At 35.1% G+C, this 13,242-nt stretch overlaps 1 protein-coding gene across 5 annotated transcripts in view; it reads left to right on the forward strand.

Moving 5' to 3' along the window:
* TRA2A (transformer 2 alpha homolog) overlaps positions 1-13,242 on the forward strand; it is a 28,874-nt gene that overhangs the window by 13,262 nt on the left and 2,370 nt on the right. For 2 of the 5 annotated variants that reach the window (XM_019652015.1, XM_019652014.1), the window contains exons 2-7: positions 5,489-5,622; positions 7,353-7,518; positions 9,452-9,640; positions 11,823-11,938; positions 12,197-12,343; positions 13,120-13,230. In XM_019652015.1, coding sequence (XP_019507560.1) covers positions 5,489-5,622; positions 7,353-7,518; positions 9,452-9,640; positions 11,823-11,938; positions 12,197-12,343; positions 13,120-13,230 — 863 coding nt within the window. Of the gene's footprint in view, positions 1-4,896; positions 5,209-5,488; positions 5,623-7,352; positions 7,519-9,451; positions 9,641-11,822; positions 11,939-12,196; positions 12,344-13,119; positions 13,231-13,242 lie in introns of all 5 variants that reach the window. The other 3 variants (XM_019652018.1, XM_019652016.1, XM_019652017.1) reach the window with 3 other exon arrangements.

Consider the following 13,242-nt stretch of genomic DNA (forward strand, 5'->3'; position numbering starts at 1 on the left):
TAGAAGGTAGGATTTTTAAAAGCAGTGCAATGAATTGTACCCACAGTACATAACTGTAATTTTACAGATTTGACATATATGATTTGTACCATTCCTAAAAGAATAAAGTAGTCTTGGGATGTGAAAGAATATCAAGGGATTTAAATATTTAGGAATGAGTCGTTAAAAAAATGCAACTAAACTTTATGGACTTAATTTTGTAAATGAACTGAAGTTAATTACCTGTGGTATAACCGTGTAGTATATAACAGGTGTGAAATGACTGTGAATAATCAGCACAGTTTTCTAGAACTTATCAGTGTGAAAGCTTTCTGTTTGTAGTATCAGTGGATGCTTAGGCATCAAATAACTAATCCTGGGACCTGTGTAAAAAGGTATATATATTCGCATGCTAAGTGAGTTAATACTGATATTTGTTCATATGTCCTAACGGATTTAGCAGGACAGGAGTAGAGGTGAGAGAAGTGGTAAAGATTATGTGGGGAAAAGAATCAGTAAACACTGTAAAAGAAAGTTTGAGAGGAAGAATAAAAGGAAATGTGGTTTCCCCTGCCTCATTTAAATTACTACCATGTTTTGTTGTTTATAGTCATTGTCTCATGATTTTGCCAAAGGTGTAAGTGGCTAGGCCTGACCAACCTGAGGTAGAAGAAAAGTTATGATTTTTCCTTTGAACTAAGGCCCTATAGTTTTACTCAAGATTCATAAATACTTCGTGACATTAGAAGATGAGAATATAAATAGAGAATTCTGTAACAGGTTCTTAGTAGTTTGCTTTCAGTTGCTATCTATTGGCTTTTCATATACCTAAACCATTTTAATATACTTTCAAATTGTCACTTATAGACTAGCTTTTTGGAAATGACAATTTATGAAATAAGCTGGCTGGTTTATGAGCCACATTTAAATTAAACTTGTACAAAATATTATAAATTTTACAGGTAATTTCACAGTTATGACATGAGTTTAAATTTGATTATATGTGTATAAGTGCCAATTCTTTGTTGAGTGTTCCAAAAAGTATTCGAAACTTTAGAGCATATAGACACTTACTGTGTTAGAATATCAGTGAGCCTTTGCAGCTACAAAGACCACTTTAACCTCACTTAGAATGCATCATACAGATACGACTTTAAAAGAAGGGAAATTATCGTTTTAAAATAGCTGTTGTAAGCAATTGGTATTTTCTTTTTAAGGAATTGGTCCAATAGCAGCTATGAGTTAAGAAGAGACTTTGGTGGGGGAGAGAGGGGGGGCGGTATTTCTTGTATTAAGCCTAAGAGTCTAAAAGAAGCAGCCTATCATACTCAAGAGAAAGGAGGCAGAACTGCTATGTCTATAGACTGAAATTAAAAAATTGAGTAAACACAGGTTTCCCACAGGTCCTAAAGAGTGAAGTTCTTAGTACAATAAATATTAAAAGTTATTTGAGTAATTTAAGTACCTCCCCACCTTGAACGTACAGTTTACCTAAATTCACTGAGTGTATTTTTATGGAAATACATCTCTAATTTCATAAAGTAGTGGGAAAATATACTTTGAGAAAGTTTGTTTTAAAAGTTTATACTATATTCATATAGACTTGAATTTGTGTAAACTTGGCACTGTTACTTGGCATAGAATTTGCCTTACCATAATACTAGAATTGGTTACAATATAGCATTTATATTGGTTTATGTGTTTATTTAATGGGCTTTAAGTACTATACATGTATATTGTTGGAATTTTTTCCATCTATAATATACTAGCTGTATTAAAAGATACTGCAGTTATTGCTTGCTGTAGGAATTATTCATGTTCTGCAACAATGTGTGCATATATTTAATAATACTTCCTCTTGATTAAAGGAATAGTACATGGTTGTTGCAGTTATTTTCAATGCATAAAATACAACTGTATTTTAATACAAAAGAAACATGGCTGTTAGAACTACTTTATTGAATACTCTTAATATTTATGGTTAGCTCCCTCCTTTTTATTTTTGGCTGTGTCCTCCAGCTAACATCAGAGGTACCTTGATAGTAAAGAAGAGTTAAAGGAACACACACATCATTTAAACAGGTTGTACTGTGAGAGCTTTCTGCTTGGCTTCTGGTTTATTTATAGTAGTTAAGGTATCGTGGAACCTACTTAGGATTTATATTAAAATTCATGATATGATTTGGTTACAAGTCAAAGGTAGAAAAGGATAAACTAGCATTTGTCTATAAAGGGCTTATTGTAGCCTGGTTTCTAATGCATAGTTCAGTAAAAATGGCATTCATTTGGTACCACCTTTTGAGTAATAAGTTGCTTAAAAATGGTAAATATTAATGCAACTTTTTCTATGTGAAAACTTGACTAGTTATTAAGACAGGCCATTTTTTTTGTATTGTAGTAAAAATAATTCTGAAGAATTAAAAGTGTATATTTGTAGTGTATTCGTGTCTAGTTTCTAAATTGTTTTCGGAGGTTAAAACAATAGTGACAGCTTTGTAACCAGGGATTAAAGGGGAGTTAAGAGGACAGCTTCTCATAAATGCCTAACCACTACACTGTACACCTGAAACTAATATAAAATAATACTGAATATCAACTACAATTTAAAATGTGTAGTCACGGGATGTAAAGTACAGCATAGGGAATATATAGTCAGTGGTATTGTAATAGCTATGTATGGTATCAGATGGGCAGTAGACTTGCTGGGGTTATCACTTAGTGAGGGGTGTAAATATCTACGTAATCACTATGTCGCTTTATACACCTGAAACTAATAATAAAAAGGACTGTTTCTTAACCTTAAATGATTCCATGAAGAATGCAGGTTTAGGTTTCCCTGGTATAAAAATTGAAGGGTAGGCAACAAAAGAGGTTAGGTATTTTGACACCTTGAATAATAAAAAGCAAGCCTTCTTTAAAAATATGCTGATATCATGTTATTTAAACAGAAAAATTAAAATATGCTGATATCTTTGGAAAAGATATTTTGTCCTATCTTAATGCTTTCTTAACAAACTAAGAGGAAAAATTGCATTTTTTTTTTCCAATAAGTTGCTGTGCCAGAACTGGGATTCAAAATTTAAAAAGTTACTGAGTTACCTTGTTTACATTAATTCCTAAGAAGTGGTCATTTTCATTACTCTTGAATAATTTTCAACTATTAGTTATGCTTATGCTTATGAGGGAAGACTTGAAAATCAAATACACTCGTGTATTTGGACCATAAAATTTTTATCCAGTATCAAAAAGCTTCACATAAACATTTAAGAATAAATTTTGGGTTTTAATGTAAGATTTTGATTTATATCCTAGTAAAGTTAAACAGCACAAAGCTTTCTGATATGTATATATATAACAAGGGCTGTGATAATAACGTTCATAGATCCTATTCTATCTACTGCAATTCAACAGTGGCATAAATGAATGTTATACCAGAAGATCTGTTATTTAGAAGGGAAAGCCAAAAGAGAGAGGGGAAGATACTTGTATGAGCTTAGTTGATGAACCAGTGTGTTCTCAAGACTTCAATTAGGAGCAAATTAGCCCTACCATTTTTTTTTGTTGTTGTTGTTTTAAGTACTGAATATTGTTGTGCCTGCTCCCAGTTATCTATCCAGGAATTTAGAGTCTATGTGAGATGTGAAGGACTTATTGTGTGTAGCTAAATGGGGAAGGCTAATATTGAACAGAAAGGTAGCTATATATTTTAGTTTTGTTTTTATCTGAGAAAATAAATAGGCTTAGCATTAGTACAGTTTTCGATAAATCTTGACATTAAATGCGAAGTAAAGGAAAGTTTTAAGGAGTGGCATGGTAATCTTCTGGCATAAATGAAAATTATTGTGAAATTGGGATAATTATTTACACTACTAATCAAGGCTTAAATGGACAGAAACCAAATTGTCCATTGTACTTTGGTCCTAGGTGCCTCATGTGTCTGTCAAATTAAAAAATAAAACAGACTTTTAATCAGTTTTAAATTATTTGATTTGGAAAGTTTTGATAGTCAACTTTTTCAGAAGCCAGTCAGTTTTCTGGTATAGGATGTAGTCACTGAGGAGAGTACAAATATACACAACAACTGCATAAAATATTTAAAAACAGTGAACAAAGAGGTGGGATCAAAAAAGAAAGACAATGTTACTAATTTTGTAATGACTTGTACATTATGATGCATCATGGATAATATAGAATTTTTAAATGGCACAATTCAAAAATACATATATTAGGAATTTACAAGCTAAAGGGGAAATTTTAAGAATTTCATGCTTTCTTTCCCCCTCTTTCAATATTCTTGTTTCTACTTCAGAACATATTTTTCTGGATAAGTTAGAGTGAGCAAAGATAGTGGTCAAACAGAATTGGGAGATGTTCATAATTTTACTAATTTTTTCTGCTTCTTTGAACCTCAGCATGTGTCCTGTAATGTTTGAGTTCAGATGGGTGTGTACAAATATTTCAACCTAGGATGCTTTGCTTTAACTATACTCATATTTCAATATCTTAGCATGGCTTAGTGGAAGCTTATTTTAAGATTACTAAGAATCTTCAGCTTATAAATTAGTGAAAAGGTAAAGCATAGGTGGGGGGATTGCAGATAATGTTAGATTTATGCTTGAATTAAGTATTTATATTAAAATTGTTCACATTTTAGGAACTAGGATGAAACATGAAAGGGGAGGAGGGTGAAGAGTATGGTAAAAACATTTAGAGAAATTCAGTAAAGTCTCTTTAATTTTTAAAGAGTAGACTTTTGAACAATTTTAAAGATTATAAAATTGTTTTTTTTTTTTTAATAAACTAGTTATTTGCACTTTACCTGCTGGCTTTTCCATTTGGTAGATAACATTCTGAACTCCAGCAGAGTTTTATAATCCCCACGTGCTTAAATATACTAAATGTTCTTTTTCCATTAAGGTTAATGTTCGTGAAGAAATTGAAGAGTTTTTTCCAAGAATGTGGAAGATAAATCAAGATAAAAGAAGGCTAATGAAAAGTATTAAAGATCAGAAAATTAAAATTGAATGGGGGAAAAAATTGAACAGAAGATTGGTCAGATAGAAGCACTTGAATATTTTTTTAAGGCTATTTTGAATTGTTTGAATTGGGGAAGAATACACGAAGTATGAAAAATGAAAAACTCAATGAAGAATGAAGAGAAGTAGAAAGCAAGAGTGAAGTAGAATTAAAAGAATCTGGAAGAATGAATGGGTCCTAGGTTAAGTAAATGTATGGTTTATGTTCCAGTGTCTGTATGATCAAGTTGTAGATGAATTTGCATGATTACTTAGTTAATAGAGAATTGGTGCTCTGGTTCAAGTAGGGAATTGTTGAGGACAGTTAGCAGTATTAACAATGGGTTATTAATGAGCTGAAATTTTTTCTGGAGGGTGTTGCCTAACCATTTGTTTTTCAGGAGCAATCAATATAAATAATTACGGTACTTTAAATGTTAGGTGTTAGGCATCTACATGACCAGTGCCATTTGTAATACTGTCTTCTTTGTTAGGAGTCTCGCTCTCAGTCAAAATCTCCAACTGGAACTCCTGCTCGTGTAAAATCGGAGAGCAGGTCAGGATCTCGGAGTCCATCAAGGGTTTCCAAACATTCTGAATCCCATTCTCGATCAAGATCAAAATCCAGGTATGTGTGTTTAAAATAATACTTAAAATGCTTTCCTTGGATTTTTGAGGACAAAGTGGTTTTTGCTAAATCCCTCATTTTTGGTGCATTTTGTATAGAAATTTCACCAAAGACTCAAAATCACATAGTTTTCCTCAAATTGTAGAGTTTAGAAATAATATATTCTAAATAAAGACTTAAAGGTAGAGTCATCTCTAAGCCCTAAGCCCAATTAATCTATCAGATAATAGCCATTAAATACGTCAATTGATTTTAAATGCACTTGGCATTTGAATTAGTGTTTGGGGTTTGATTTTATTTCACTAATATTTGCACAACAGAAAGATAATTTTCTCCATTGGTGACTTGGTGTGTAATTTAAGAAGCTTTTTCTAGATTCACATTCCAGCTACATCCTGTACCTGAAGATTCTGGCTTTAGTAGGCTTAGGGTAGAACTCTGGTCAGATATAACTTGGGGTGCACCTCTCAATAAATCTGTACTCTCACCGATTACATCTCCATGGCTTCTTGCCAAGGAAACTTTGCTCTTGCTATTCCTAGGACACTTTGCCCCTGTCTACCTAGCAAAGTCTATTAAGCCTCCCCGCTTTATTTTTAGCCTTCTTTGTTTTGAACAGCCTTCCCTCATTAGTTTTATTCCCTATACCCATGTACTCTCTTTTTAAACTTTCTGGCCCTTAGCATTTATAACATTTATTGAATGCCTTATAGAAGTTACTTTGTATAGCTGTCATCACTACTGGTCTGGGTGTTTAGTTAAGGATGGGTCCTAATGAATACTAAATAAGAAATTGTTGCATTAATGGGCAAAGAACTAGGACTGAGAGCGACTAGAAATAATCAGATAGGTGAACTAGGGTATTGGCAGTGGAGAGATGAGTGACATGCTATAGAAAGCTTTAAGAAATGAAGACTGTTAGATTAGAGGGACATTTAGGTTGATGAATTAATTTAGTAAATGCTAGACTGCAGCAGGCTAAAGAAAGATTGGGAAGAAAATGATACTTAACAGTGAAGGGAATATAGAATAATATTGAGAAGGTGGTAAGTGATTTAGTCAAAGGATTTTATTGTAGTAGTGGTAGTTGGTGGATTGTTTTGTCTTTTGTGGTAAAACACACAAAATTTACATACAGTCTTAACCATTTTTAGTGTACAGTCCAGTGGTATTACATATATTCACATTGTTGTGCAACTATTACCACCATCGATCCCTATAACTCTTTTCATCTCTTGTAAACCTGAAACTCTATCCTCATTAAATAATGACTCCCCATTCTCCCCTTCTCCCAGCCCCTGGCAAATACCATTTTACTTTCTGTCTTGATTTTGACTACTAAGTACCTCATATAAGTGGAATCATACAGTATTTGTTTTCTTGTGACTTGACTTACTTCACTTGGCATAGTGTCCTCAGGGTTCATCCATGCTGAATATTTCAGAGTTTCCTTTCATGGGATAGTTGTTTTTGTTTTTTTGTTATTTTTTTATTTTTAAAGAAAGTAGAGCGTCAATCTGCTTGTAAGGTAAAGTGAAGAGATTGAATGTACAAGGGATAGACTGAGAACAGGAGAATATCGCAGTGATTAAGAGAACAAGAGGAGGAATACCGATTCCTTGGAAAGGAGAAAGGAGCTGAGAATAATAAGGAGGGATATATGTATGTATAGGTCCTTGGCGTTGGCCATTTTGTTTCAGTATCTTTATCTGAATTTATTTCTCTCAAAGGTCAAGGTCAAGGAGGCATTCTCACAGACGTTACACTCGATCCAGATCCCATTCTCACTCTCATAGGAGACGGTCTCGAAGTAGGTCATACACACCAGAATACCGGCGTCGAAGGAGCCGAAGTCATTCTCCAATGTCTAACCGGAGAAGACATACAGGCAGCAGGGTATGTGGTTTTTAAAAGTTGGTGAAAACTTATTTTGTATTTAATGTGTGTTTAGTCATGGCATAATATCTTGTTTTTATGAGAGCAAGACCATTGTTTAAAGGTGGTGTTCCAAAAACATCATTGAGTGTATGAATATTGTTTACATGCATATAAGTATATTTTAACTTTTGAGTAGTTAAAAGAGACAAAATTTGGGAAGAAACGATATGTTCCAAGAATTAAAATGAAAAGCATGAACTGAATTGAGAATATTGCAATGAAAAGTTTTATGGGGGGTGGGCAGCAAGGAAATATTGAAAACTGTAGTAATACAAGGTGTGATCAAACAATACGGTGAATGTTTAAATTTTAAAAAATTATTATTACAGTAAAAGACACATTGCCATTAATCCTCATTGCTTTGAACACACTTATCCCATCGTTCTTGCCACTTTCTGAAGCAGTTCTGGAAGTCCTCTTTCATGAGTGTCTTTAGTTGTGCTGTTGTGGCTGCCTTGATGTCCTGAATCAGATTGACTTTGGGGAAGAGCCAGAAGTTGCACGGTGCCGGATCCGGTAAATAAGGTAGATGAGGACATACTGTAATGTTTTTATTTGACAGAAATTGCAATATACCAGAAGTGATGTGTGACACAGAGAGTTGTCATGACGGAAGATGATTTACGACACACTTGAAAACACACCTTCTCTCAACTGTAGCTCACACCCAACTGACTGCACCAAACAGTTTGAAACTTGTCACACACGCTGTTACTAAGGTTCAACGCGCCACTTCCCATATTGAAGATTCCTGCCTTCCCATTGGATGGCACTCAGCAGCAGCGTTCACTGTATTTTGTGATCACAACGGAAAGACTTCATTTCGCACATCGCTTCTGGTGTGTCAGTTTCTGTCAGATAAAAACATTACTGAGTGTCCTCATCCATGACTTCGAAAAGACAAACATTTTGAATCAATTCAGGACATCAAGGCAGCCACAACAGCGCAACTAAAGACACTCATGAAAAGAGGACTTCCAGAACTGCTTTAGAAAGTGGCAAGAACGATGGGATTAGTGTTTTCGAAGATGGGAGTATTTTGAGGGGGATTAATGGCTTAAATTGTTTTTATTTAAATATTCACCATATTTTTATTTTTTTTTTTTAAGAAATTTTATTGGGGAACAGTGTGTTTTTCCAGGACCCATCCAGGACCAAGTCAAGTAGTTGTCTTCAATCTAGTTGTGGGAGGGCGCAGCTCTGCGGCCCATGTGGGAATCAAACCGACAACCTTGGTGTTATGAACCTGCACTCTAACTAACCACCTGAGCTAACCGGCCACCCCTTACCATATTTTTTTATCATACCTCATAACTAGCACTTGTAGTACTGAGCACTGTGCAAAGTTTTTTAATGCATTTTAATACTCTTAACAACTCTATGAAGTAAGTTACCATTTATGAATAGGGAGAGCAAGTCTCGGATATGTGACATTGAGGTTTATTTGTTTTTTGGCCAACTGGCAGAATCCAGGTTTCAATCAGGCTCTTGATTCTTAATGTTCCTGTGTTTAACTGCTTCGCTGTGCTTATGCGATACTGCTTCATTTAACTGTGCTGGAGTCTGCTAAAGAAGAAAAGTGGGGGATGGCAGTCTAATCAGCAGTTACAGATGAAGTCAGATTAAATACAAATCTATAAGGGATATAAAACATTTTGATAAACTCAAAATATGGCATTAAACTAAGGATGAATTCTTGGATGAATTCTGAAAATTGCTGGGCTAGAAAGTAGGGTGGTTTTTACGGGTTTTTTTTCCCTCTTATAGTATTTCGAAGTCACTTGAAACAATATAATCTTTGTGTACTGGGTAAGGTGTCCTAAACAAAGTATTTCTGTTTTAATTTTTATTTTAATTTGGAACTTAAAATTAAATGCTCTCTACTCAATAGGCGAACCCAGATCCCAACACCTGTCTTGGAGTGTTTGGCCTCAGTTTGTACACAACAGAGAGAGATCTTCGTGAAGTATTTTCACGGTATGGACCATTGAGTGGCGTCAATGTGGTTTATGATCAGCGAACTGGACGGTCAAGAGGATTTGCTTTTGTTTATTTTGAGAGAATAGATGACTCAAAGGAGGTAACTTTGATTTTATAATTGTGTCAATTTGAAATTTTTCTGATGTGCATGATTATAGTATTGAGTTACTGTTAAAGGTTGATTAATAGACTCGCAGTTCCATAAACATCATGTCCTCTTTCATTCTTGACCTGATTCAAACTCTGCCTCTCAGTGTTACAATTGGAATGGCCATTTTCACTTTCTGAGTTAATGGAAAAAGTGAAGTGTGTGTTTTCTTTTGAATAAACCTTATTAGTGCTCCAAGCTGATGATTAAATTGACTTTAGAATTATGGTGTTTAGATTTAATGTGTTTAATTTTGTGTCTAATTAGCTGCCGTGTATAGATAGAGAGCTCTGTTTTTCTTTTAACATTCATCTATCATAATGTTCTACAATTGAAAAATAATTTAATATATGAGAAGAATTGGTACATTTTCAGTTTTATTTAGTGCCATTCTTAATTTGCGTAACGATGCAAATCAATGTCAGTGATTTTAAATAGTGCTGTTCTGTATTAGGTATTGGATTGTAAAAGAAGCAGTAGGCTTGCTTTCTCTATACTAAAAATTTATTGTGATTGAATTAGAAAACTCCATTTTAAGGAATTTGAGGCTCATTGTTAAGATTTTTGTCAAACCTTAAAATGGCAAGTACTGGCATTTTTTTGTACCATTTTCCATGTGACAGTTGGATATATAGGTCATTATTGCTTTAAGCATCAACAGTGCTTGATTGCAATATAAGCAATAATAATAAATGTTACATATCTTTCAAAAATAAGAGACTATTGGCACCTAGTGGTTAGAGGCCAGGGATGATACTGAACATCGTACAGTGCACAGGACAGTTCCCACAACATAAAATTAGCAGTCCTAAAATGTTAATGGTGCTGAGGTTGAAAAACCCTGGATAAGTCTAACAAAATAGTGCCTCAGGTTGTAAGTCATTTATGTAATAGACATTCTAATAGGCACTCCAATATTTTGTCAGTATTATGGTGGGTTTTTTTTTTACTGTTAACATACAGTAGTCCCCTCTGATCTTTGGGGGATATGTTCCAAGACCCCCAGTGCATGCCTGAAACCACAGATAGTGCCAAACTTTCACCCTTTCCACTTAAAGGAAGCACTTTTTACAGCTTCTCTTTGGCAAATCTGAATTGCTAGCACCGCTATTCCTGCGTTTGGGGGCCATTATTAAGTAAAATAATGGTTACTTGAACACAAGCACTGTGATATTCCTACAGTTAATCTAACAACCAAGATGGTTACTAAATGGCAGGCAGGCGCAGCGAGGCTTTCTACAGTGTGGATGTGCTGGGCAGAAGAATGAGTCACACATCCTGGGAGGGATGCACACAATTAGTTTTAAATTGTTTATTTCTGGAATTTTCCATTTCATATTTTTGTCGCATGGTTGACTGAAACTGCAGTTAAGGGAGACGATTGTATTTGTGATTTGTTTACTCCTCTGTTCTCAATTAAGGGATAAAGGTGTAAATTTAGAAATACCAGGATATTGGATCTAAAGTGAATGTTGGAAAGTATGAACAGTATCACAATTTTTTTTTAATATGAAACTTGTTTGTCCTATCTCTTGATTCCTCTTCCCGTGGGTTTATTTCTGGGTAAAATAAAATGAAAATGGCAATTTAGTTCCAAAGAACTTCTTGCAAATTTGTTAAAGACGTTGAATTATTATTGCATTTATTGGTATTAGTGTCAAAGGGCAAAGTGATGGGGGATGTGAATGCCAGTACAAAGACAGGAGCACTTACGGGCAGGTTTCAAGGTTTCTTTATATTTGGAGTTCACTAGGTGGCAGTGTGTTACTTAAGGAGTGTTATGACTAGTTTAGACTTGTCAGCTGAATTGTGATTTCTCCTTTGAGTTGCCCAGACTGAAATTAGTTACTGCAGCCTCAGCATTATGCAGGCTTCCCAGAGTTATGTAGTTCCTTCTTTCTCTGGCTGTCGCAGCTGCTCCCAGTCTTCCATCACAGGCCTGCTTTAGCGTCCATATGTACATTAGAAAAGTCAGTACTATTGACATGCATATAGCAGGGAATAATAGGTAAAATCCTATCCCAATTTTAATTTTTGAAGTTTTGAAACGCAAACTGTGTTAAATTTGTTCCAGTTTTGGTAGTTTCTCCTTGGTGAATTATGCATGACTTTCTGTGCCTCTTCTCTTTTAAAGGCTATGGAAAGGGCTAATGGAATGGAGCTGGACGGTAGAAGAATTCGTGTGGATTATTCTATCACCAAGAGAGCACATACACCTACCCCAGGCATCTACATGGGCAGACCAACTCAGTAAGATTTCACGTTTCCTAAGCTAAACTGTTAGAGCCAGAAATCCATCAGAAATGTCTATAAAATTTTGATCAGTCGAAAGATAAAATGATTTTTCCTGTAATTAAATTTAAAAGTTATTTAATTTGTATCCTTTGAATCATTTTATTTCTTTAGTTTTTCTATATACAGTTGACCCTTGAACAAACTCAGGGGTTCAGGGCCCCTATTCCCACACAATCAAAGCCATGTATAACTTTTGACTCCCCAAAAACTTAGTTGTCCCTCAGTGTCCACCAGGGATTGGTTCCAGGACCCCTTGGATACCAAAATACAAAGATGCTCAAGTGCCCTGTGTGACATGGCATGGATCGATGCATACAGCCAGCCCTCCAGACTCCCAACCATAGATCAAAAACAGTACAGGTATTTACTGGGGGGGAAAATCCTATGTGTAAGTGGACCCGCGCAGTTCAAACCCATGTTGTTCAAGGGTCAACAGCATGTATATGTACATATTCGTGTGTGTGTGTGTGTGTGTGTGCGCGCGCGCGCGCGTGTGTGCATGTATATTTGAGCAAGGAATAAATTAAAACTAATGAAGTACATTTCTGGCCCTTTCTTGGTACTATACAAATAAAAAAGTTAAATACTAGAAAAATGTTGTATGCTCTTAAAATATTTTCCTTCTATTCTTACGTGACCTTGGAAGCCTCTGTATATAGGGAAAGGGTGTTGTTTTAAGCCAGCTTTCACATTATGTAGAATGTAAATGGGGGCTTTTATAGTGTTGTGGGGTTTTTTGTTTGTTTGTTTGTTTTTTAATACAACCAAAGACAGTATTTGTGTCTTAAGAATGAAAGAAGGAATACAGGGTTTCATCTAAAACCTTACTGGGGGCAGTGCAGGATTTGGCAAACTGAAGTGAAGAAGTGTCCCTGTGATTGCGAACACAGCAGGGAAAGAGGGCTCAGAGTTCAAATTCACTGTCATAGTTTTAAACAGACCTTGAAGTTATTTTAGTGCTGGACCTTAGTGTAAAGTAGTTCATTTATTGATGTTTTTAATTCTTGATGTTTTTAGATTACTTGGACTTAGTCATAAGGACACACATTTTAGCATTTTTTAAAGTGCCATTTTGTATTAAATGATATTGCAGAATATTCTTTCACACTGATGTGACATTTTTACATTTCCTGCAGCAGTGGCGGCGGAGGAGGCGGAGGTGGGGGCGGCAGGCGTCGCGACTCTTACTATGAGAGAGGCTATGAACGTGGTTACGACAGATACGAAGACTATGATTACCGGTACAGGTAAGGTTTCAC

The sequence above is a fragment of the Hipposideros armiger genome, unplaced genomic scaffold (genome assembly GCF_001890085.2).
Source record: "Hipposideros armiger isolate ML-2016 unplaced genomic scaffold, ASM189008v1 scaffold_171, whole genome shotgun sequence".
In the NCBI taxonomy this organism is placed as follows: Eukaryota; Metazoa; Chordata; class Mammalia; order Chiroptera; family Hipposideridae; genus Hipposideros; species Hipposideros armiger.